The sequence below is a fragment of the Trichosurus vulpecula genome, chromosome 5, assembly GCF_011100635.1.
Source record: "Trichosurus vulpecula isolate mTriVul1 chromosome 5, mTriVul1.pri, whole genome shotgun sequence".
Taxonomy (NCBI): Eukaryota; Metazoa; Chordata; class Mammalia; order Diprotodontia; family Phalangeridae; genus Trichosurus; species Trichosurus vulpecula.
The window spans coordinates 94,957,143-94,982,676 of NC_050577.1; the positions used below are offsets into that span (position 1 = coordinate 94,957,143).

General features: G+C 37.2%; 1 protein-coding gene across 1 annotated transcript; it reads right to left on the bottom strand.

Annotated features, from left to right (window-relative positions):
- Positions 1 to 2,000: 2,000 nt before the first annotated feature.
- On the bottom strand, positions 2,001 to 24,908 carry LOC118849894 (GTPase IMAP family member 4-like). The gene is made up of 3 exons (XM_036758985.1): positions 24,781 to 24,908; positions 21,949 to 22,063; positions 2,001 to 5,099 (listed from the first exon to the last, which is right to left on the bottom strand). The coding sequence occupies exons 2-3, from the start codon at positions 22,013 to 22,015 to the stop codon at positions 4,168 to 4,170; spliced, it is 999 nt and encodes a 332-aa protein (XP_036614880.1). The 5' UTR covers positions 22,016 to 22,063; positions 24,781 to 24,908; the 3' UTR covers positions 2,001 to 4,167.
- Between the last annotated feature and the right edge of the window lie 626 nt (positions 24,909 to 25,534).

Consider the following 25,534-nt stretch of genomic DNA (forward strand, 5'->3'; position numbering starts at 1 on the left):
TGTTTTTCACCAAGTGCTACATTGGTGTTGCCTTGAGATATGAGTTGGTGGTTATCATTTTCTCTGCAACTTACAGTCTTAGTGAGTTGCCTATAGCATTGAGAACTTATTTAAACCGGATAAGATGAGACAAGAGTAGATGTTGAACCTAGATCCTCCTACTCCCAAGGCCAGCTCCATGTCCACTACACCACACTGCTGCCTCTTTTTTTAACTAAGATTTCAAAGGAATTCCACAATTGGCCAACCACCATTGGAAAGTGGACAATGTACCTAAGAGTTGAAGTAGAAAGGGAGTTCTCAAGACCCTCTAACAAAGGCAGATATGGTATGTCAATATATCACCAGAAGAGAAAAGGAAGGCTTTGGAAGGAAGATGGGAAGTAAGGGCAGAGAAGGGGCAAGGCAGTTTTTCTGGGCACCAGTTCTTGCTGCAGTGTTCCAGGTAACCCCATAGTTCCTGGGGCAGTGGGGGAAGGGAAGGGGACATCCAACTTGGTGCCAGCTGTGGTTATGGTTTATAATGTAATATAACAGGAGTTGTCAAACTTTTTGACCTCAGGATTCCTTTACATTCTAAAGATCGTTGAAGACTTCAATAAGCTTTTGTTTTGTGGGTTATATGTAGCAATATTTAACATACTGGAAATTAAAATGCCTTAGCATTATTATGAAAATAGTTTTGACTTCAAGGATCCTTTGAAAGGGTCTTGGGTTATGGTTTTAAGCTCCTAGGCATGCAGGGAGTGGGCACAACTTATCTATACCTGACCTGGCCAACAACCTCTTTATATCATCCCCTCAAAATATTTCTCCCGAAGTCATTTGAAGGCCTCAAGGTAGGAGAAGACCATCAGCTCCAGAGGCAGCCCATTCTGCCCTCAAATAGAATGAGTTTTTAACACTTCCTTACATTGAGCCAGAATGCCTCTGGAACATCCACGTATTATTTCCAATTCTTCCATCTGGGGCCAAGAAAAACTACAAGCTTAACCTGTCTTTCACATGATAGCCCTCCAGAAATCTGAAAATACTTATTGGGTCCAACCCAATCTAACCCCAAATCTTTTGTTCTCCAGACTAAATAACCTGGGCTCCTCCAACTGATGATCATCTTACAGCATGATCTCGAAGCCATTCCCCATCATGTCATCAACAATTGACTTGAAAAACAAGCAGGCAAGGCTTTGAGAGCAATTAGTTGATCCCAAATGGTTATTTATATGTCCATTGGGCTATGGAAGCACCAAAACAAGGAGAAGGGGAGAAAAAACATGAAGTTCAAGCCCTCTGCAAATCAGAATTCCACTGCCTGGCAGACATATATACACTTGCCAGAATGAGAAGAGTTGTAGATGAAGGAGTGAGGATAATCTCCCATCATCAGATAGGCACCATGTTTTTTCTAAATGCGTATTATAATGACAAAGGTTTTGGTCTAAGGTATTTTTTAGGATCTGTAAGAGACAAGCTATCAGATCCTTAAATATTGATACCAAGTAGAAGTTGGGAGAGTGATCATGGGAGGACAAAAGGAAGCTTGAAGAACCATCAAGGATCTAAGGAAATTTTCTCCAGGATGTTGCTCTGAATTAAGAGGTTATGTCATTCAGCTATGAGGATATGACTTCAGGAGAACATACTATTGCAGATAACTGGAGCTCTGATCCAAGGCAAGGACTCAACCAATGTGAATGAAAATCAATAAATACCTTTTTTTAAAAAAAAAATCAACCTCCTGAAACTGGAGAGAAGAGTCCTTGGAAATGGGTGTGATCAGTAGAGAATGGGTCCAGGGAAGGTCCATGGGCAGCGACCATGAAGAACTGCCAAGCAATGGTCATTACCATGGGGAAAAAACCAACTCTTGCCCTCAAGACAATCTGAAATTTTACCTGGAAGAGATCTTCCTACATTTGTCTAGAGAATATGGCAATGTTCTTTCCCCCAATTCTCCTCCTGCCAACACCCCACAGAAATAACTCCCGGAACATGAGAAATGTGAACTTTTACTATTTTAATGCATGTAATCTAGTAGCATGAGAATTAATACATTGAACTACATTGTCTCATCTTCTGAGTCAGTGTCTTTCTTTTACCTCCTCTGCTCATTGCAGTTTGGTCACTCCATTTATCCTATCATTATACACTGAATATGATCTGTAACAGGCAGATTAAATTCTGAGACATTTAGCCAACAGTAATTTAGTAGGAAAGGTGACACTATAATAGAAAAAGTCTTGAACTTGTAGTGAGGAGAGATGCATATTTGAATATAGCTAGTACACTTGCTAAATATATAAAAATGAGTAACTCATTTAGTCTCTCTGTACCCCAGTTTCCTCGTCTGTAAAATGGGAATGACACCTGTCATATTCTCACAAGATTTCTGGGAGGAAAGGCCTTGTAAATTTTAAAAAGCTATATAAATGAGTCATCATCATCATCATGGTTATTCTTAGTATCATTAACAGCTAATGATAGAATTCTGTAAACTTCAATAAAGGAATAATGAGACAGATCATCTCATTACAACATAGGATCTCTCTGGGCAACTCCAGCCTTAGACTGGCTGAATATGAATATAATCTAATATAATTTCATCTTCTCATACTTCAAATATCACTTTGCTAATACAAGGAGATAAATGCCAAAAGTGAATGAGAATACCTAATGTGGAATGTTCTTGATGTAATAGAAATGTGAATGTGGTCCAGCATCCAGTTGGTATCTTGTTCTCTTTTATTAGAAAAGTTATTCTTTTCAATAGATGAAAATCTGCTTTCTCTCCTTCTCACCTCTCTTCCCTTTCAACTCCACTGAGAAATGAAGAAAAACAAATCCCATTATAAACATATATAGTCGAGTGAAACTTATTTGCACATTGCCCAAATTTTAAAGTGAGGCACATCTCAATCTGTACTCTAAACTCAACACCTCTGTAATTAGGAGGTTGACAACATGTTTCATCACGTGCCCTTTCAAAGTGTGATTAATCATTGTATTGTTTAGAGTTCCTAAATATTTCAAACATGTTCGGGTTTTTTTTTACAATAGTGTTGTCACTGTATAAATTGTTCTCCTAGTACTAATCACTTCATTTTGAATCAATTCTATGTCTTCCCAGTTTTCTATGAAATTATCCTCTTCATAATTTCTTATAGTACAATATACAATAGTATTCCTTCATATTCATATACAATAATTTCCTTAGCCATTTCCCAACTGATATGCACTTTCTCAGTTTCCAATTCTTTGACACCACAAAAAGAACTGCTATAAATTTTTTGTACGTCTGAGTCCTTCTCCTTTTTTTTAATCTCTTTGGGGGTATAGACCTAGCAACGATATTGTTGAGTCAAAGAATATGGGCAGTTTAATAGCTTTGGTAACATAATTCCAACTTGCTTTCTAGAATGACTGGCCCAGTTCTCAGTTTCACCAACAGCGCGTTAATATACATGTTTTCCCACAGCCCTTCCAGATTTATCACTTTTTTTGTCAATTTCACAATCTGATAGGTATGAGATGGAACTTCAGAGTTGTTTTGATTTGCATCACTAAAATTATTAGTAAGTTAGGACATATTTACATGGTCATTTATAGCTTGGATTTTTTTTCTCTGGAAAATGACCATTTTCTTTAAACACATCAGCTGGAAAATAGTTCTTATTCTTATACATTTGAATTAGTTCACTATGTATCTTAGAAATGAGACCTCTAGTAGAGAAACTTGCTGCAAAGATTTTTTTTTCATTTACTGATTCTTTTCTAATGTCTACTGTGTTGATTTTGTTTGCACAAAAAAATTTTAAATTTTATGCAAGTAAAATTGTGCATTTTGGTACATTGCTTTTAAAGAGAAATAATGGGGAGTGGTGCTGAATTTCTAGTATAAGTCTTGCTCTGTATTCCTTCCTTTCCTCCAAATCTTGGTGGAAGAGTTCCCAAGGCAGTAACAAAACTTTTTCTCTTGATCTTCACAAAAAAGAGTCCCTATTCCTTTATTTCCAAATCAGTCTGGGCATTTCTCATGACAGATGATTGACAATTATCTTTTTTCTTGAAGACCTGAGTTGTGCAACTGAATCAGGATAGCTGAGTATTCATTGAGGATTGGTAGAAGAAGCTAGAACATAGAATATAAGATGGTTTTTACTAAGTTCCTTAGTCCTCAAATATGCTTTGAATGGCAGAAATTGCTGATTTCAAGAAATTCATGAATCTTTCGATGAATTTATTTTGGCTCACAATCTCATCTCTGGCAGCTCTTTGCTTGTTTGCATAGAAAGCTTCTTTTTCTGCAAGTACCCTATACATTCTTTCTTTTCTTTCTTTTTGTGTCAGTTCATCCACTAAGTTTTTTATTTCCTCTTCATATTCCTGTCCTATTTCCTTTTTCAGTCTTTCCAGGTCTTGCATATAGATTCTTTGCAATGCTTCAGTTTCTTTCTGAATCTGCTCTTCAGCTAGTTGATACATCTGGTTTGTGTAGCAAGAGCCTTCATTCTTCTGTGTTATATGTTCCACCAAGCTCAGAAGTTCTATTAGCTGGGCCTCTTGCTCACTTCCAGTTGCTCGGTTGTTGAATGCACAGTATCTTCCACCAAACTGGCCAATCAGGTCTCTCAAAGCTTCATTCCTAGTTTCACGTAAGTATTGCTTCAAATCAGTGTCTTCCAAATCATCCTTCCGGGTGAATAAAAGGATCATATATTTCTTAGCTTTGGAACCAAAAATTCCCAGAATCTTCTTTACTGCATCTTGCTCCTCCTTGGTATAACGACTGAGTGGGACCACCAAGATGATGGCGTGAGGCCCAGGGGAGGACATAATGAGGCAGCGGCTGATCTCCTTTGATGTGTCCACATCAGACACATTACTGTCAAAAATCCCAGGAGTATCCACAACTACAATTTCTTTCTCATTCCACAGTCTGCTTGTTTTCACACAGTTCTTGGTTACTGACTTTGCTGCTAGTCTTGACTCAAATACTCGTTTTCCAAGGATGCTGTTCCCTGTGGCACTTTTCCCAGCTCCTGTTTTACCCACCAGGACAAGTCTCAGTTGCTTCTTGCTGGGGTCTTGGTTTCCATAACCTGACATGGAGGCAACAAAAGTGACAGGGTTAAACTCTGTCTTCAACTGCTATCCTTCTAGTCCCTCTTCTAACCCAGTATAGCCATGTCTCTGCTCTTAGCTTCAGCATCAGTTACATATGTTCTGGCTTTAGGTCCTTCTCTAGCAAGAAGTATGCTTAAACTCTGGCTCAAAAATAGGTCACCTTACAGTTTTCAGATGGCACATAGTATTGAGTCTTTTGTTAATCTACCCATCCTGCATATCTCACATATTTCCCTTTAATTACTTAACTCACAGAGTTATTATAAGGAACAAAAGAGGTAATGTATATAAAGCACATCACTAGCCTTAAAGTAGTCTACAAATTGTAGTTACTATTCTTATTTTGGTGGTTATTATTCCATCTAATTCCCCAATACCATTGAAATCATAGAGGACTATGTCTCTGGGGATATCGAGAAATAATCTTTTAATAATATTTAAGTCTGAAATCCTTGGTTTCACCTAAAACAAAAACTCAATCTGTTTCCTTTTTAATTTTTAAAAACTCTTTTCAATTACATGTAAAAACAATTTTTCATATTTGTGAGTTTTTTTTAAATTTTGAGTTTCAAATTCTTTCCCTGCCTCCCTCCCATTCCCTGTCCTTGAGAAGACAAGCAATTTTATACAGATGATACATGTACCATCATGCAAAATGTTCTCATATTAGCCACATTGTGAAAGAAGACACAGGTTAAAAATACAAGAAAAATAAAGTTTAAAAAGCATTCAATCAGCATCCATCTGTTCTTTCTCTGAAGATGGCTAGCATTTTTTATCATATGTTCTTCAGAATTGTGTTGGATCATTGTATTGCTGAGAAAAGTTAAGTCATTCTCAGAAGATCATCTTATAATAATGCCATTGCTGCGTGCAGTGTTCTCATTCTGCTCACTTCATTTTAAATGTTTATATGTATTCCCAGGTTTTTAGGAGAGCATCCTGCTCGTCATTTCTTATAGTATAATAGTGTTCAATCACAATGATATGTCACAACCTGTTTAGCCATTCCCCAACTGATGGGTATCCCCTCAATTTCCAATTCTTTGACACCACAAAAAGAGCTGCTATAAATATTTTTTACATATAGTTCCTTTTTTATGTCTTTGGGATCCTAGTAGTTGTATTGTTGGGTCAAAAGGTATACAGTTTTATAGCCTTTGGGGCATACTTCCAAATTGCTCTTCAGAATGGTTTCATCAGTTCACAACTCTACCAACAGAGCATCAATGGCCCAAGTTTTCCACATTCCCTCTAACATTTGTCATATCAGGGCGGTTTTTTGAAATGTGATGTCTAGGTACTTTTTTTCATCATGTTATTATTGCTCAGTCATTTTTCTGTCATGTCAGACTTTGTGACTCCATTGGAGCTTTGTAGGCAGAGATGATACTGGAATGCTTTCCATTTCCTTCTCCAGCTCATTTGACAGACGAGGAAACTGAGGCAAACAGGATTAAATGATGTGCCCTAGGGTAACACAGCCTATAAATGTCTGAGGCCAGATTGGACTCAGGAAAATGAGTCTTGCTGACTCCAGGCCTAATTCTCTATCTATTGTACCACCTACCTACCCTTTTACGTATATATAAAATGGATTTTAGGGACTACAGCAATTCTTAAATTATCTCTCCTTGATCTGTCTTCTTAGTAAGTTGTTTTTCCAATAAGACATTCCATGTTTTCTTCTTTCTTTTTTCATTCTTTTGATTTCATTTATTGCTTCCTAATGTCTCATGGGGTCATTAGCTTCCACTTGCCCAATTCACATTTTTAAGGAATTTTTTTTTCAGTGAGCTTTTGTACCTCCTTTTCCATTTAGTCAATTCTACTCATTAAGCAGTTCTTTTCTTCAGTGTATTTTTGTAAACCTTTTTCCATTTTCCCAAAACTGCTTTTTAAGGATTTCTTCTCTTCAGTGGATTTTTGTGCCTTTTTTACACATTTGACCAATTCTGCTTTTAAGATGTTATTTTCTTCAGTATTTTTGTGCCTCTTTTAGCAAACCATTTCTTTTCCTAATTTTCTTGTATCACTGTCTTTTCTTTCCTCAATTTTTCCTCTACTTCTCTTACTTGATTTTAAAAGTCCTTTTTGAGCCCTTCATGAATTTTTTGGGCCTCCGAGTACTTTACATGTTTCTTGGAAGTTTTGCATGTAGTTGTTTTGATTTTGTTTTCTTCTTCTGAGTTTGTATCTTGATCTTCCAGGTCATAATAGTAACTTTCTATGGTCAGGTTCTTTTTGTGTTGCTTGATCATTTTTTAGCCTGTTTCTAGACATTTATCTTTATGTTAACATTGAGCCCTGCTCTTGGGGGTGGAAGGGGTACTGTCCCAAGCTTCAGGCCCTTCTTGCTAGCTGGCTCTGGGGGGTCTGCTTGGTTTTCCCAAGGTGGTATGATCTAAGGAGAGGTGAGGTCATTGTTCTGCTCTGTGCTCTAGTCTTTGAGCAACCACAAGCACTCTTCTCTTAGGACTGTGAGCAAGACTTTTGCATTATTCTGGTTTCAAGTGTTAGTGATTCAGTGCTCCTCTTAGCTCTAGTACTGTAACTGAGAACCGTGTATGCACAATGCAACAGAGTACTGCACCTAGTGCCAACAACGGATCCCCTGTAATATCCTTTTGACCAGTTTTCACCCTTACCACCCAAAAGCTCTTAAAGTTGCTGCTGTTGCTACTAATGTACTGTCTCCAAGATCTGGTGCTAGCACTCTGGCTTGGCCTATACTCCATAGTCTCTATGCTTCAGGTCCAACTACCACCTCAATGAGACAGAATTTTCCTACCAATCTAAGTTGTCCTGGGCTGGAAAATTGTTTTGCCTCAACATTTTTTTTTCTTCCACTGCAGAATTCAACTTAAACAATTTTTTAAAGTTGTTAGGAGATATGGGAGAGCTCAGGTGAGTGCTTGCCTTTACTCTGTCATTTTGGCTGTACCCCTCATCTATTTCTTTCTAATAAAAATAAAAGATTCAGTCAAATTCTGAAGGAGATCAGAGTTTTGTTTATTGTGATCAAACTAAAGTTAGTTTAATTCCATTAGGAGGAGAATTGACTAGAGGTTGGCAAACTAAGGCAAACCATAGCCCATGATTTGTACTCGTATGGTCCATAAGCTCAGAATGGTTACAAGTTTTTTAAATAACATTTCATTAGGAGATAGTTGAATTGCTACTTAATTTAGGAAATTATGAAATATGGTAGGTACACCTGGTTCTATGGGTACTTGCCAAGAAAGACCACAAAGGCATTGGGAAATGAAGTTATAATCACAAATGAAGGCATTGGGAAATGAAGTTATAAGGCACAAAAGGCAGGCACAAAAAGGCTCGGAAAGTACAAAGACAAGCAGAGATGTAGGTATAGAAGTAGAAAGCATGAAGACATGGATGGGGATGAAGGAAGGCAGGCAGCTCAGGGAAGAAGAAGAGGGGGAGAGTCATTAACAATCAATCATGTCACCATAGATTAGAGTTGGGAGCACTCAGCAGCTGGACCTAGATGGAGATGAAAGAATGTGTTGGGGGCTGGAGTTTAAGGTATCAGATAGATAGATAGATAGATAGATAGATAGATAGATAGATAGATAGATAGATAGAAAGACATAGATAGATGGTTATAGATAGAAATATGTATGAATAGATATATTTACATGTGTGTGTATATGTGTGTATGGACGTATGTATAATCTGTGTCACATTGGGGTTAGTTTATTAACATATCCAGATCATCAAAATTTGTCAGTAAAACTTTAAAGTTAACATGTCTGCATCAGCTCAACATTATAAAAATTTGGTGTTGTGCTGCCCTTATTGCAAACATCTGGAGCTTCTCTGAATTTTACATATAACAGGACCTAACAACAAAGCCTAGGTGGTTTCTCTTGATTCAGTGTGTATTACCAGAATATGATATTTTGAGGCAGTTTGATGGATTTGCTAGATCTTCATTGAGGAATTGAGGGTGACAGGGAGCTTGGCTGAATTATTTTCCACCATCTTTGCCCCTGTTCTTAGTGAATTAATCAATCACAGAGCATAGGTGTAATCTTCAGGCATTAGCTATTTTAGAATTTTTTTATTCTTATTTAGTGCTCTGTTATGACTTTTTTACCACCAAAGACTTGATCGATCCATTACATAATGTGTTCATGCATCCATTCATTTACTTACACATGCTATGTCTTGGTTTGGGTCTGTTCTAAAAGGCTGTGTTCCAACAAACCAAAAATTCACTGAAAAAAACAACTCCTTAAAAATAGAATTGGCCAAATAGTTTTCGAGGAGGTACAAAAGCTCACTATAGAAAATCCTTAAAAATTAGAATTGGGGAGGCAGAGGCATAATGGTGGAGCAAAGGCAGGTACTTGCTTGAGCTCTCTCTAAAACCCCTCTGAATATCATTAAATAATGCCACAAATCAAAATCCTGGAAGGACAGAACCCACAAAAGGATGGGGTGAAACAATTTTCCAGTCCAAGACTTAGAAGATCAGCAGGAAAGATCTGTTGCACAAAGACGGGAGTGTATCACAGTCCGGTGCAGGCTGTGCTGGTGTAGACCAGGCCCCAGAAAACCAAAGCAGCTGTTGAGAATGAATGAATCAGCAGATACAGCAGCTGCTTTGGAGCTCTCACCCACAGATGATAAGGAGGTTGAATAACTGGTTGGAAGGAGATTATAAGGGTCTCTTTGCTGGCAGTGGGGCCAGGACCCTGTTGCTTTGGCCATACTCAAATCCAGGTTGTAGTCCTAGGTAGCAGTCTCAGGATGAGGAGGAGCCTCAGCACATCAGAATTTGCTGTTGCAAGGGAATAGGGATCCTAGTCACACTTCCAAAACAGAAAAGAATGCCAGGAGAGAAGTAAACTCTCCTTGATCACATCGCCTCGGAAGAACTGAAAACTTACAGCTCCCTGGAAGTATCTCTGAAAACAGCTGCACAAAATCACTGAAGTTTGGGGAAGTGTGCCATCCACCCTGGAAGCAGAGCCCCACTTTAGCAAAGAGTTAAAAGTCAACAAATAGGCAGGAAAAGTGAGCAAACAACAGGAAAATATCCTGACTATACAAAGTTACTATGGTGACAGGGAAGATCAAAACATATACTCAGAAGACAACAAAGTTTCAAAGTTCCTACATCTAAAGCCTCCAAGAAAAGTATAAATTGGCCTCAGGCCATGGAAGAGCACAAAAATTATTTTAAAAATCAAATAAGAGAGGTAGAGGAAAAATTGGGAAGATAAATGATAACGAAGCAAGAAAATCATGAAAAAAAAGTAAACAGATTAGTAAAGGAGGCATAAAAAGTATGGCAAAAAACAACACTTTAAAAAACAGACTGGGGGGTGGAGCCAAGATGGCAGCTTGAAAATGGGGACTCACTTAAGCTCTCCCCCAAATCCCTCCAAACGCCAATAAAAAAATAAAACTAAACAAATTCTAGAGCTACACAACCCACAAAATAACAGAGGGAAACAAGTCCCCAGCCCAAGATGGCCTGGATGGTCACTGGGAAGGGTCTATCACACCATGCCAGGAGTGGAGTGTCACCCAGCATGGGCCACACTAGGACAGACCAGGCTTGGAGTAGACTGGGCAGAGCAGGCCGTAAGGCCCTGAATCACTGAACTATGGCAGTTACCAGATTTCTCAATGGATAAACACCAAAGAAAACTGAGCAGATCAGTGGGAAAACTGCTGGGTCTGGGTGAGAGAAGTGTGCAATCTGGCCGCAGCCCTTGGGCAGCGGAGGTGGCTTCAGTGGCAGCTGCAGCAGCAGCAGCAACAGCAGCAATGCAGTGGCTGCTTCTGGCACCAGGCCCACACAGTAGGAGGAATCAAGCAGCTGATCAGAGTGGGAGTGCAGAGATTGCTTTACTGGTGCTGAGGCAAGGTTCTCTAGCTTAGCTCTGCTTGGATCTGGGTCATTGTCCTGGCTGTCAGTTCTTGGGGTAGGAGCACTGTTGTGGCAGACCTTTGTGGTGGCTGTGGAGAGGGAGTCCTCCTGGTGGTTATACAGCAGAAAGGAGTGCTTGCACTCACAGACTAGAGCACAGGCCAGGAGAGGAGTATCATACCACCACAGAATAGAGGTAGTTCTGAAAACAGCAGTGCAAAACCCCTGAAGCTTGGGACAAAGCACTCTTCACCCTGAAACCAGTCATACCCAGAACAAAAGCTCAAAATTCAAGTAACTGTCTAGGAACATGAGCAAGCAGCATAAAAGGACTCTGACTATAGAATCTTTCTTTGGTAACAAAGAAGACCAAAACATATAGCCAGAAGAATTCAACAAAGTTAAAGAGCTCACATCAAAAGCCTCCAAGAAAAATGTGAATTGGTCTCAGGTCATGGAAGTGCTCAAAAAGGATGTGGAAAAGCAAGTAAGAGAAATAGAGGGAAAATTGGGAAGAGAAATGAGAGGAATGCAGGAAAATCAAGAAAAGCAAGTCAACGACAGACACCCAAAAAAAATACTGAAGAACATTACACCTTAAAAAATAGACTGACCCAAATGAATAGCAAAAGAGCTCCAAAAAGCCAATGAGGAGAAGAATACCTTAAAAGGCAGGATTAGCCAAATGGAAAAGGAGTTCCAAAAGACTACTGAAGAAAATACTACTTTAAAAATTATAATGCAGCAAGTGGAAGCTAGTGACTTTATAAGAAATCAAGAAGTTGTAAAACAGAACCAAAAGAATAAAAAAATACAATGTGAAATATCTCATTGGAAAAACCACTGACCTGGAGAATAGATCCAGAAGAGATAATTTAAAAATTACTGGAATAACTGAAAGACATGATCAAAAAAAAGGACCTAGATATCATCTTTCAAGAAATTATCAAGGAAAGCTGCCCTGATATTCTAGAAACAGAGGGTAAAATAGAAATTGAAAGAATCCACTGATCACCTCTTGAAAAAGATCCCAAAAAAGAAAACTCCTAGGAATATTGTCGCTAAATTCGAGAGTTCCGAGGTCAAGCAGAAAATATTGCAAGCAGCCAGAAAAAAAAACAATTTGAGTATTGTGGAAACACAATCAGGATAACACAAGATCTAGGAGCTTCTACATTAAGGGATCGAAGGGCTTGGAGTATGATATTCCAGAGGTCAAAGGATCTAGGATCAAAACCAAGAATCACCTACCCAGCAAAACTGAGTATAATACTCCAGGGCAAAAAAATGGATTTTCAATAAAAGAAAGGACTTTCAAGCATTTTTGATGAAAAGACCAGAGCTGAATAGAAAATCTGACTTTCAAACACAAGAATCAAGAGAAGCATGAAAAGGTAAACAGGAAAGAGAAATCATAAGGGACTTATTAAAGTTGAATCATTTTGTTTACATTCACACATGGAAAAATGGTATTTGGAACTCATGAGACCTTTCTCAGTATTAGGGTAGTTGAAGGGAACGTACATATATATAGACAAAGGCCAAAGGATGAGTTGAATACGAAGGGATGATATCTTTAAAAAAAATAAAATTAAGGGATGAGAGAGGAATATATTGAGAGGGGGAGAAAGAGAGAGAGAGAATGGAGTAAATTATCTCAAATAAAAATGGCTAGAAAAAGCAGTTCTGTTGAAAGGGAAGAGGGAGCAGGTAAAGGGAATGAGTGAATCTTGCTCTCACTGGATTTGACTTAAGGAGGGAATAACATACACACTCTTTTGGGTATCTTACCCTACAGGAAAGTAGGGGGGAAGGGGGCAAGGTGGAGGGGGAATGATAAAAGAGAGGGCAGATTGGAGGAGGAGGTAGTCAAAACCAATGGAACAGGGTCAAGGGAGAAAATTGAATGAAGGGGGACAAGATAGGATGGAGGAAAATACAGTTCGTCTTTTATGACATGACTATTATGGAAGTGTTTGGCATAATGATACATGTGTGGCCTATGTTGAATTACTTGCCTTCTCAAGGAAAATGTGTGGGGAGGGAAGAAGGGAAAGAATTTGGAACTCAAAGTTCTAAAACAAATGTTTAAAAAAAGTTGTTTTTACATGCAACTGGGAAATAAGATATATAGGAAATGGGGTATAGAAATCTATCATGCCCTACAAGAAAGTAAAGGGGAAAGGAATAAGGGGTGGAGGGGAGTGGGGTGATAGAAGGGAAGGCAGACTGGGGAAAGGGACAATCAGAATTTATGCCATCTTGGGGTGGAGGGAAGGGTAGAAAGGGGAGATAATTTGCAACTCAAAATCTTGTGGAACTCAATGTTGAAAAGTAAAAATATTAAATAAAAATATTAAGTTAAAAAAAACAGACTAAGACAAATGGTAAAAGAAGTACAAAAGTCCAATGAGGAGAAGAATGCCTTGAAAAGCAGAATTGGCCAAAGGGAAAAGAAGCACAAAAATTCACTGAAGAAAAGAACTTAAAAAGTAGAAATGGCCAAAGAGAAATGGAGGTACAAAAACTCAATGAAGAAAATAAATCCTTAAAAATTAGATTGAGCAAGTGGAAGCTAATGACTTTATAAAACATCATGAAACAATAGAACAAAACCAAAAGAATGAAAAAAATAGAAGATAATGTGAAATATCTCTTTGGAAAAACAACTGACCTGGAAAATAGATCCAGGAAAGATAATTTTAAGATTATTAGACTACCTGAAAGCCATGATCCAAAAAAGAGCCTTGACATTATCTTTCATTAAATTATCAAGGAAATTTGCCCTGATATTCTAGAACCAGAGGGTAAAATAGAACTTGAAAGAATCCACTGATCACCTCCTAAAAGAGACCCCCCCCAAATGAAAATTCCCAAGAATTTTATAGCCAATGCTTTGGAGTCAGAGCTCCCAGGTCAAGGAGAAGATATTATAAGCAGTCAGAAAAAAAAGACAATTCAAATACTGTGGAGCCACAATCAGGATAACATAAGACTTAGCAGCTTCTACATTAAATGACCAAAGAGCTGGAAATATGATATTTCAAAGGCAAAAGGGGCTAGGATTACAACCAAGAATAATCTACCCAGTAATATTTTCATAATCCTTAAAGGGGAAGCATTAATATTCAGTTTAATAAAGGACTTTCAAGTGTTCCTGATGAAAAGCCCAGAGCTGAACAGAACATTTAACTTTCAAATGCAAGGCTCAAGAGAAGCATAAAAAGGTAAACAGGAAAGAGAAATCATAAGGGACTTGATAATGCTAAACTGTTTGCATTCCTACATGGGAAGATAATACTTGTAACTCATAAGAACTTTCTCAGTATCAAGGCAGTTAGGCATATATAAAGATAGAGGGTACAGGTATAAGTTGAATATGATGGGATGGTATCTAAAACAATAAAATTAAGGGGTGAGAAAGAGGAATGCTCTGTGAGAAAGAAAAAGGTTGAATGGGGTAAATTATCTCATATAAAAGAGGAAAGTAAAAGCTTTTAAAGGGGGAGGGAACAATGCAGGAGGTGGTGAGGAACACCTGAACCTTACTCTTATTGGAATTGGCTCAAAGGAAGAATGACATACACACTCAATTGAATATAGAAATCTGTCTTATCTTACAGGAAAGTAGAAAAGGCAGGGTGTAAGAGGGTAAGGACGGTGATTTGGGGAGGCAGTAGTCATAAGCATAATACTTTTGGAGACAGACAGGATGAAAGGAGAGAGAGAGAATGGAATAAACCGGGGAAATAAGATGAAGTATAATTATCAATCATAACTGTGAAAAAATTTCATTTGTTAAAAATATAGAGAACTGAGTCAAATTTATAAAAATAAGAGCTATTCCCCAATTGATAAACGATCAAAGATAATGAACAGCTGGTTTTCAGATGAAGTAATTAAATCTATCTCTAGCCACATAAAAATGCTTTAAGTTATTATTGATTAAAGAAAAGCAAAGTACAATAATTCTGAGGTACTACCTCACACTTATTAAATTGGTTAATAAGAGAGAAAAGGAAAAATGACAAATGTTGGAAGGGATATTGGAAAATAGGGACACTAATGCACTATTGGTGGAGTTGTGAGCTGATTTAGCTGTTCTGTAGAGCAATTTGGAACTATACCCAAAGGGCTACAAAACAATGCATACCCTTTGACCTAGCAATACTACCATGAGATCTATATCCCAAAAGAGATTAAAAAACAAAAAGGACCTATATGTACAAAACGTTTTGTAGTAGCTCTTTTCTAGTGGCAAAGAATTGGTAATTGAAGGGATGCCTATCAACAGGGGGTTGAATGAACAAAATTCTCTCAGAAAAACCTGGAAAGACCTGTATGAACTGATGCTAAGTGAAATGAGTAGAATCAGGATAACATTGTGCACAGTAACAGCAATATTATAAGATGATTAGCTGCGATAGCTACTCTCAACAATAAAATGATCCACAACAACTCTAATGATGAAAAATGTTATCCATCCCCAGAGAAAGAGCTGATTGAGTCTAAATACAGATAGAAGCACATATCTTTTTTCATTATCTTTATTTTATTTCAGCTTGTGTTTTTTGACTCTTTTCTTTTACAACATTACCAATATGGAAATATGTTTTGCATGACTACAAATGTATAACCTATATCAAATTCCTTGCCTTCTCAATGAGAAGGGTGGGGAGGGACAGAGAGAATTTGGAAGTCAAAGTTTTTAAAATGGTTGTTAAAAATTCATTTTACGTGTAATTGGAGAAAAAAGAAAATACCAAATAAATAATTTAAGTGAAAAAAATGGAATTGGGCAAGTGGAACTTAAAGACTCCACGAGATAATAAGAAACAATAAAACAAGATCAAAAGAATAAAAAATGGAATAAAATGTGAAATACCTCTTTGGAAAAATAATAGACTTGAAAATAGATCCAGGAAAGATAATTTAACTAACTGAAAGACAAAAAAAGCCTGGACATTATATTTGAACATATATATATTGAAATTACCAAGGAAAACTCCCCTGATATCCTAGAATTAGAGAGCAAAATAGAAATGGAAAGAATCCACTGATCACCACCTGAAAGATATCTCAAAATGAAAACTCCTAGAAGTATTATAGATAAATTTCTAAGCTCCTGGGTCAAGGAGAAAATACTGCAAATGGCCAGAAAGAAATAATTCAAATATTCTGGAGCCACAGTCAGGATTACAAAGGATTTAGTAGTTTTAACATTAAAGAACTGGAAGGCTTGGAATATGATATTCCAGAAGGTAAAGGAGTTAGGATTAGAACCCAGAATCACCTACCTAGCAAAACTGCATATACTCCTTCAGGGAAAAAATGGATATTTAATGAAGTAGAAGACTTTCAAACATTCCTAATTAAAAGACCAGAGCTATATTTTTAAAAATGATGTTCATATACATGACTCAGGAGAAACATAAAAAGTTAAGACAGACAACACAAGAGATTCAATGAGGTTAAACTGTTCATGTTCCTATATGGCCAGATGATATTTGTAACTCTTAAGAACTTTAACACTATAAGGGCAATTAGGAACATAAAAAGACAGGAAATGTGGGTATAAAATGACTATAATGAAATGATATTAAAAAAAAACAAAATTAAGGGATGAAAAAGAAGATTACATTGGGAGAAAAGTGAAGGGGAACATGGAATGGGGTAGATTAACTCACATAAAGGAGGTATGAAAGAGCTATTACAGTAGAGAGGAAAATGGGGAGTAGGAGTGGCAACCAATGCTTGAACCTTAGTATCATCAGGATTGGCTCAAAGAAGAAATAACATACACCCTCAGTTGAATATAGAAATTTATTTTACCATATAGGGAAATAAAAAGGGATGGGGATCAGAGAAAGTGGGGACTGATAGAGGGGACAGCAGATTGGAGAAGGCAATGATCAGAAGTAAAACACTTGTGAGGAGAGACAGGGTAAAAGGCAAGAAAGAGAGAAAAATAAACAAGGGGAAAATAGGATGAAGGAAAATACACAGTTAGTTATTGTAATTGTAAATTTGAATGGGATGAACTCACCCATAAAATGGAAGTGGATAGAGGAATAGATAAAAAATCAGAATCCTTCAATATGCTGTTTACAAGAAACACATTTGAAGCACAGAAACATATACAGATTAAAGGTAAGGGGCTAGAGCATAATCTATTATGCTTCAGCTGAATTTACAAAAAAGCAGGGATAGTAATCATGATCTCAGAAAAAGCAAAAAAAATAAGATCTAATGAAAAAACACAAGGAAGAAAATTGTATCTTGCTAAAAGGTAGTGTAGAAAATGAAATAATATCAATACTAAATATGTATACAAAACTAAATGGTATACTATCCAATTTTTTTTAAAAAAATACTTAAATTAGTTACAGGAAGAAATAAAACAATAGAAACAAAACAATAAAACAATACTAGTGGGAGACCTCAACTTTCCCCTCTCAGAACTAGATAAATCTCACCAAAAAATAAACAAGAGAAGGAGGTGAACAGAATTCTAGAAAAGTTAGATATGATAGGTCTCTGGAGAAAACTGAATGGGAATAGAAAGGAACATTCCTTTTTCTCAGCAGTACATGGAATCTACACAAAAACTGACCATGTATTATAGCACAAAAACTACACTACCAAAAAAGAAAAGTAGAAATGTTAAATGCATATTTTTCAGATGAAAATGTAATTAAAAATATATATTCAATAAAGACACTAGAAGGAGAAATAAAAAATTAATTGAAACTAACCTGTTCCTAAAGAATGACTGGGTCAGAGAACAAATTATAGAAACAATAAGGGCGGATAGGTGGTGCAGTGAATATAGCACCAGTCCTGGAGTCAGGAGGACCTGAATTCAAATCCAGCCTTAGACACTTGACACTTACTAGCTGTGTGACCTTGGGCAAGTCACTTAACCCCAATTGCCCTGCCTTCCTCCCTCAAAAATAAATAAATAAATGAATGAATGAATGAATTTCATTAGAGAATTACAACAATGAGACAACATACCACAATTTGTGGGATGCAGCCAAAGCAGTCCTGTGAAGGAAATTTACTTATCTCAATGTTTATATCATTAAAATGGAGAAAGAACAGGTCAATAAACTTGGTGTACAATTTAGAAACTTGAAGAAGAACAAATTAAAAATTCCCAATTAAACACCAAATTGGAAATCCTGAAAATCAGAAGAGAGATTAATAAAATTGAGAGTAAGAAAACCATTGAAATAATAAATAAAACTAGAAGCTGGTTTTATGAAAAAAATAGATAAACCATTGGTTAATTTGATTTTAAAAAGGAAAGAAGAAAGCCAAATTACCAGTTACAAAAATGAAAGGGCTGAACTTACCAACAATGAAGAAAAAATTAAAACAACTATTGGGAATTATTTTGCCCAATTATATGCCAATAAATCTGACAGTGTAAATGAACTGGATGCATATTTGCAAAAATATAAATTGTCCATATTAAAAGAAGAGGACTTAGAATACTTACGTAACCCAATCTCAGAAAAAGAAATTAAACAAGCCATCAATGAACTCCCCAAGAAAAAAAAATTCCCAGGGCCAGATAGATTCACAACTGAATTTAACCAAAACTTTAAAGAACAATTAATCCCAATACCATGTAAACTATTTGGAAAAATAAGTAAAGAAAGAGTCCTACCAAATTCCTTTTATGATTCAAATAGGGTGCTGATACCTAAAACAGGAAGAGTAAAAGAAGAAAAAGAAAACTATAGACTAATTTAACTAATGAATAATGATGCAAAAATTTTAGATAAAATACTAGCAACATCTTATAGCAATAGATTAGAAATATCATACGCAATGAGCAGCTGGAATTTATATGAGGAATGCAAGGCTGATTCAATATTGGGAATACTATCAGCATAATTGATCATATCAGTAACAAAACCAACAGAAATCATGTGATTATCTCAAAAGTGGTAGAAAAAGTCTTTGACAAAACACAACACCCATTCATATTAAAAAAAGACACTAGATAGCATGGGAATAAATGGAGCTTACATTAAAATGATAAGTAACATTGTCTAAACCCATCAGCAATGGGGATGAGCTAGAAGCATTCCCAGTAAGACCAAGGGTAAAGCAAAGATGCATATTATCACAACTATTATTAATGTTATTCTAGAAATTCTAGCTATTGCAATAAGAGAAGAAAATGAAAGTGAAGGAATTCGAATAAGCAATGGGGAAACAAAACTATCAATCTCTGTAGGTGATATGGTGGTATATTTAAAGAATCCTAAAGAATAAATTTAAAAATTAATCAAAATAATTAACAACTTTAGCAAAGTTGCAAGATACAAAATAAATCCACATAAATCATTGGCATTTCTATATATTACCAACAAAATCCAGCAGCAATAGATAGAAAGAGAAATTCCAGTTAAAGTAGTTTGGACATGTCTAGAGTACTTGGGAGTTTACCTAATAAGACAAACCCAGGAACTATATGAACACAATTACAAAATATTTTTCACACAAAAAAAGTCAGCTCTGAACAACTGGAAAAATATCATTTGTTCATGGGTAGGCTGACCAATATAATAAAAGTGACAATTGTACCTAAATTAATCTATTTACTCTGTGCCATACCAATCGAACAACCAAAAAATTATTTGATAGACTCAAAAAAATAATTTTAAAAAATTCATCTGGAAGAATAAGAAGTTAAGAATATCCAGAGAATCAATGGGAAAAATGTTCAGGAAGGTGGCCTATATAAGGAAATTGAGGTGCCATCCAAAGCAGCTTTTGTCTCATACCAGATCTCAAACTATATTATAAAGTAGTAATTATCAAAACAATCTGGTACTGGCTTAGAAATAGACTGGTGGGTCAGTGCAATAGATTAGGTACACAATACATTGTAGTAAATGACCATAGCAATCAAGTGTTTGATGAACACAAATCTCCAAGCTTTTAGGACAAAAACTCATATTGACAAACACTACTGGGAAAACTATAAAACAGTATGGCAGAAACTAGGTATAAAAGAATATCTCACACTGTATACCAAGGTAAGATCAAAATGGGTCGAAATTATACTTAAAGGGTGATATCACAAACAAATTAGCAGAGAATGCAATAGTTTAGCTATCAGATCTATGGACAGGAGAAAAAATTGAGACTAAAAATATAGAGAGCATTATGAAATGTAAAATATACAATTTTGAATATATAAAATTAAAAAGTTCTTGCACAAACAAATTCAATGCAACAAAAATTAGAAGAAAAGTAGAAAACTGGAAGAAAAAATTGACAGCAAGAATCTCTATAAAGACCTCATTTCTCAAATATATAGAGAATTGATTCAAATTTATAAAAACTACAAGTCATTCCCCAATTGATAAATGGCCAAAGGATATAAACAGGCAGTTTCCAGACAAAGAAATCAGTTATCTATAGTCAAAGGAAAAAAAATGCTCTAAATCACTGTTGATTAGAGAAATGCACATTAAAACAACTATGAGGGGTACTACCTTGCACCTACCAGATTGGCTAATATGACCAAAAAAAGGAAAATGATGAATGTTAGAATGGATGTGGGAAAACTGGGACACTAATGCATTGTGGGTGAGGTCGTGAACTGATTCAACCATTCTGGAGAGCAATTTGGAACTATGCCCATAGGTCTATAAAACTGTTTTTACCCTTTTATCCAGCAATATTACTGTTAGGTCTATATCCCAAAGAGATTAAATGATGGAGGGAGGACCTATTTGTACAAAAATATTTATAGCAGCTCTTTTTGTGGTGGCTAACAATTGGAAATTGAGAGGATGTCCATCAATTGAGGAATGGCCAAGCAAGTTATGGTATAATATTTTAATAGAATATTACTGTACTGTAAGAAATGACAAGCAGGATGATTTCAGAAAAACCTAGAAAGAATTATATGAACTGATACAAAGTGAAGTGAACAGAACTAGAACACTGTACACAGTAACAGGAATATTGTATGATGACGAACTCTGAGTGATTTAGCTATTCTCAACAATACAATGATCCAAGACAATCCCAAAAGATTCATGATGGAAAATGCTATTCACCACCAGAGAAAGAATCAATGTTGTCTGAATACAGACTGAAGCACTCTATTTTCTCTTTCTTTCTTTCAAGTCTTCTTGTACAAAATCACCGGAAATATTTTACATGATTGCACATGAATAAACTGTATTAGATTGCTTACCTTCTCAGGGAAGGAGGAGGAGAGAGAGGAAGTAATAAAATTTACAACCCAAAACTTAAAAAAAAAACCAATGAATATTAAAAATTGTTTTTACACGTAATTGGGAAAAAATAAAATATTTTTTAAAAAAAGAATACAAGCGGGGATGAAGAGTTGTCTGCATTTAAGAAGGAGTCCAAGAGTTTGCACATAGTAACCTTTGTCATTGGAATTTGAAATTCTATGTATATTTTTATACCCTTGGGCACAGATACAACCACTTTTTTTCTTCTATTTTCTTCTAGGGCAAAAAGAGTTAATGCGGGAGCAGCACAGAGTGTAGTCAGATTAGGTGAACAGAATGGATGATCCCCTTCCCTTTCTCCTCCAACCTCTATTGGCTCACAGTCTGAGATTTTATAAATCTCCCAGGGTTCTTATTTTCCCATAGTGATGAGAACTGGTGGAAAAATGTGAGGTGTGAGGCATGGACGTAAGGCTATTCAGACCACCACAGGAAAGAAGGGTACTCTTTGATGCTGTCATGTAGGGGAAAACCCTGCCTGTCCCAGAGGGAGGGGGAAAGCTGTCAAGCTGAGGGAAGACCAGGGAAATGGAGGATGCCACTCAGAGCAGTTTTTGTCTCATTAGAAAAGGACCACAATCTCATTGCCAAAAAAAAAAAATGAGAACCCTATCCCACTTCAATCACCTTCCATTCCAGTGCCATCCTCAGGATTCCTGGGCTGCTGCTCACCATGGCTTGACCCCTGGCTCATCTTGTCAAGAATCTTTCCACAATGTCCTGTTGCCTTTCTGTGCAACTTCTGCAGACAAAGAATTTCTGAAGTCATTGCTAATTGTGGTGAAGTGAAAAAGAGATTCCAACTCAGAATCAGTAGATGTGGGTTCTGGTCCCAGCCTTGCCTTTAACTGCTTTATGACCTAGCCTAGGCCAAATATTTCCCTTTCCTTGGCTTATATACCCATCTGTAAAATGGGGAGTTTAGGTTAGATAAATTCCAGAGTTCCTTCCTGGTCAGTATAATATCCTCTGGTTCTAAGATTCCATAAATAAACAGAAGCATGGTCCTTCCATCTGCTTCTATAGGAGTATGTTTATTGGCATCTTTGGATGATTTGTGGGGACAGGAAGAGGAGAGGTGAGAAAGAACCAGAGAGATCTCAATTCACTGAAACTCAAAGGTATCCTTCACACTTTATTGGAGCCAACGGTTTCTTTTTTCATAACAAGTTACCCCAGTGTTTAGAATGTATTAATGAGGCCAAACTCATGAGCTCATTCCCAGTGGGAGGGGGTGTAGAGGGAAGGAGAAAGCAGTTATTTGGGTACCTGCCTGTGGTCACAGGTCACTTTATCTAGCCCAGCTATTTCACACTTTGCCATTAGTTGAGGGAGAGCATGGATGTTTCAATGCAAACCCATCCCCACTACTGAAGAAACAACATAAGTTCAAAATGTGTTTTGAACAGGATCCAAGACTTTCATTGGGGGTAAGGAACTACTTTGGAGGAATGGAATATTGGGAAATACAGTCAAAGATGTTGGACTAAGCCTAATTTCTGCCAGACTGCTTTCCAGTTTTCTCAGATTTTTAAAAATCAAATAGACTAGACAAGGGGCATTCAGAAACAATGGAACTCGGTATCCCAGTGTTGGATAAAATCAGAAAACAAAAATTAAATAGGAAAGATTCCCTATTTGACAAAAATTACAAGACATTCTAAATGCACATTCACTTTCATGTTAAAAATCACACAGTTAAAACTCCCTTTCCCAGTGCGGTTTAGTACCTGCTCTCCAACTTATAGCCTTAGAAAGTTGCCTGGGGCATTTGGAGGTTAACCGACTTACTCAAGATCACACAGCCAGTATGTATCAGAGATAGGTCTTAAATTCTTGCTCCAATTCTCTCTATCTCTGAGGCCAGCTCTCCATCCACTATTGCATAATGCCTGTCATTTCCTTCTTTGGGGTTTACATACATACACACACAAACACATACATGTATAATACAGAATATACACATACAGAAATACATTCATGCATATATACACATACACACATTAGGTTGCCTTATTTAGTTATGTCTGACTCTTTATGACCTTATTTGGGGTTTTCTTGGCAAAGATATTAGAGTGGATTGCCATTTTGTTCTCCAGCTCATTTTATATATGAGGAACTAAGGCAGAGTTAAGTGACTTGCCCAGGGTCACACAGTTAGGAAATATCTGAGACCTGATTTGAACTCACGAAGATGAGACTTCCTGACTCCAGGCCTGGCCCTCTATCCACTTTACCAGCTAGCTGCCCACATATACACACATTTATAGATAAATATACATGCATAAATATATACATATATGGATACACACATACACGATAGTGCTGACTTGTAAGCCAGGTAAGCCTGATCACAGGATCATAATTCTAGAATGGAAGGGTACTCAATATCATCTAGTTATATGTCTTCTCTTTATAGATGAAGAAACTGAGGCCCACAGAAGTTAGGTCACTTTCCCGAAGTCACAAGAGTAGCTATATTATAGACATTTGTTAAAAAATGCTTTCTATTGATATCTCTTGTCATTACATCCTGATCAGAATAAAACTTTAGGAATTTTAGTATAGGCTTACTATGCTCATATTTTGCCTTTGGGGTTTGGAGGGATAAAATTTTGTCAATACAGAAATGAATAATAAAAACATTATTGAATGCACAAATATCACTTTTCTAATTTAGTTGTAACTCAAGGTTTCTGAATAGTGTTAATAGACAAGGGAGTGTATCTACTAACTAGTTCAGTGGGTGTGGCGGGGGGTGGGGTGGGGGGGAAGGACCCAGTCTTGCTCTGTCTGAAGTCCAATCCTCTTTACTCATTAGCTTTGTGATCTTAAACAAGTACCTAACTGGTCAGTGTCTTCATTTCCCCAAATGGGTCAAACAGAGATAATGGAATAAAGTAAATAACTAAGGGGAATGTTCACTCTGAGTACTGTTTGCCCATAATGTGTGCATTGTGACATTTCTCCATTGCTGTACCTGAATACTAGTTTTTGGCATATGATGGTGCCAACATTTGTCTTCAGGTCTCTGAATTAAAATATTTGGTGGGGGAGACTGGTGAATATTTGATTCTGTTTCAGTGTTGTTTAAAATCACTTTCTTGTGCTTTGAATCTGAGCACGTTTATAAATCATTTTGAAGAACACTTTGGTTAGAGGCAATGGGCCTCATCTCAGCTTTTCTCAACCATCTCCCCTCAAGAACAGCCCTCACTCACAAATTTGGCAGAGCATGAAAGGATGATCATTCACCTAAGAAGGGATTGTCCTCTAGAAGCCAACCCTGGGGCTCTTGGAGGGAGTGGTGACTGCCAACACACACGAATTTCAGCCCACCCAGCCAAAGCCAAAGCTAAGCAGGCAGAGAAATGAAACAGACTGCCTGAGAAGGGCAGTTCTGCCCTCTAGACAGAGCAGGGAGCCCACCCTCCCCCAGAGATGCTGTCAACCCCTCACCTGGCCAATCCAAGCACTGTGGCTTTACCAAAATGCACAGCCTTCTGTCTCCCTCCGCACAGAGCTGAGCTTTGGGGTCAGTGTTGGTGTAGGTATGCCTTGAGCCCGGGTGTGTGTGAACAGTAGAAAGCAAATGGAAAACGAAAGTTGTCTGATCTAAGGACTACCCATTTCCTGAAACTGGGGCGATTAAGAGAAAAACAGGTCTAAGGTTATCTGACTGGGTGTGCTCATGCCATGTGCTTAAGAGCCCTTTTGAGACAAAAGAATTCCTGAGCTCAGGAATCAGGAGAAAGACTTTTCCTAAGCACAAAACACTTCTCTGGACTTATATGCAGCCAACTCTTAATTATTAGAATTGTAGATTAACAAGACATTCTCCCTCTGTCTCTGTCTCTGTCTCTGCCTCTGTCTCTCTGTCTCTCTCTCTCTGTCTCTCTCTCTCTCTCTCTCTGTCTCTCTGTCTCTCTCTCTCTCTGTCTCTCTCTCTCTCTGTCTCTCTCTCTCTCTCTCTCTCTCTCTGTCTCTCTCTCTCTCTCTCTGTCTATGTCTCTGTCTCTGTCTCTCTCTCTCTCTCTCTCTCTCTCTCTCTCTCTCTCTCTCTGTCTCTCTCTCTCTCCCCCACCCAACTCTTTCTCTCTCTCTCTCTGCCTCCCTCCCTCTCCCTTCCCCTCCCCCAGCCCTCTGTCCCTTGGTACCTGCCTCCCTTTGAACCATTTTCCTGCTTGCTCCCCTGGCCATTATTTTCAGGCTC

What these genes read in the sequence shown, in the direction of transcription:
- LOC118849894 (XM_036758985.1), bottom strand. Translation starts at nt 22,015, where the DNA reads ATGAGCCAGGGGTCAAGCCATGGTGAGCAGCAGCCCAGGAATCCTGAG. An exon ending in GGATGGCACTGGAATGGAAG is followed by an intron (nt 5,100 to 21,948) that starts GTGATTGAAGTG and finishes CCTCCATGTCAG; the next exon opens with GTTATGGAAACCAAGACCCC.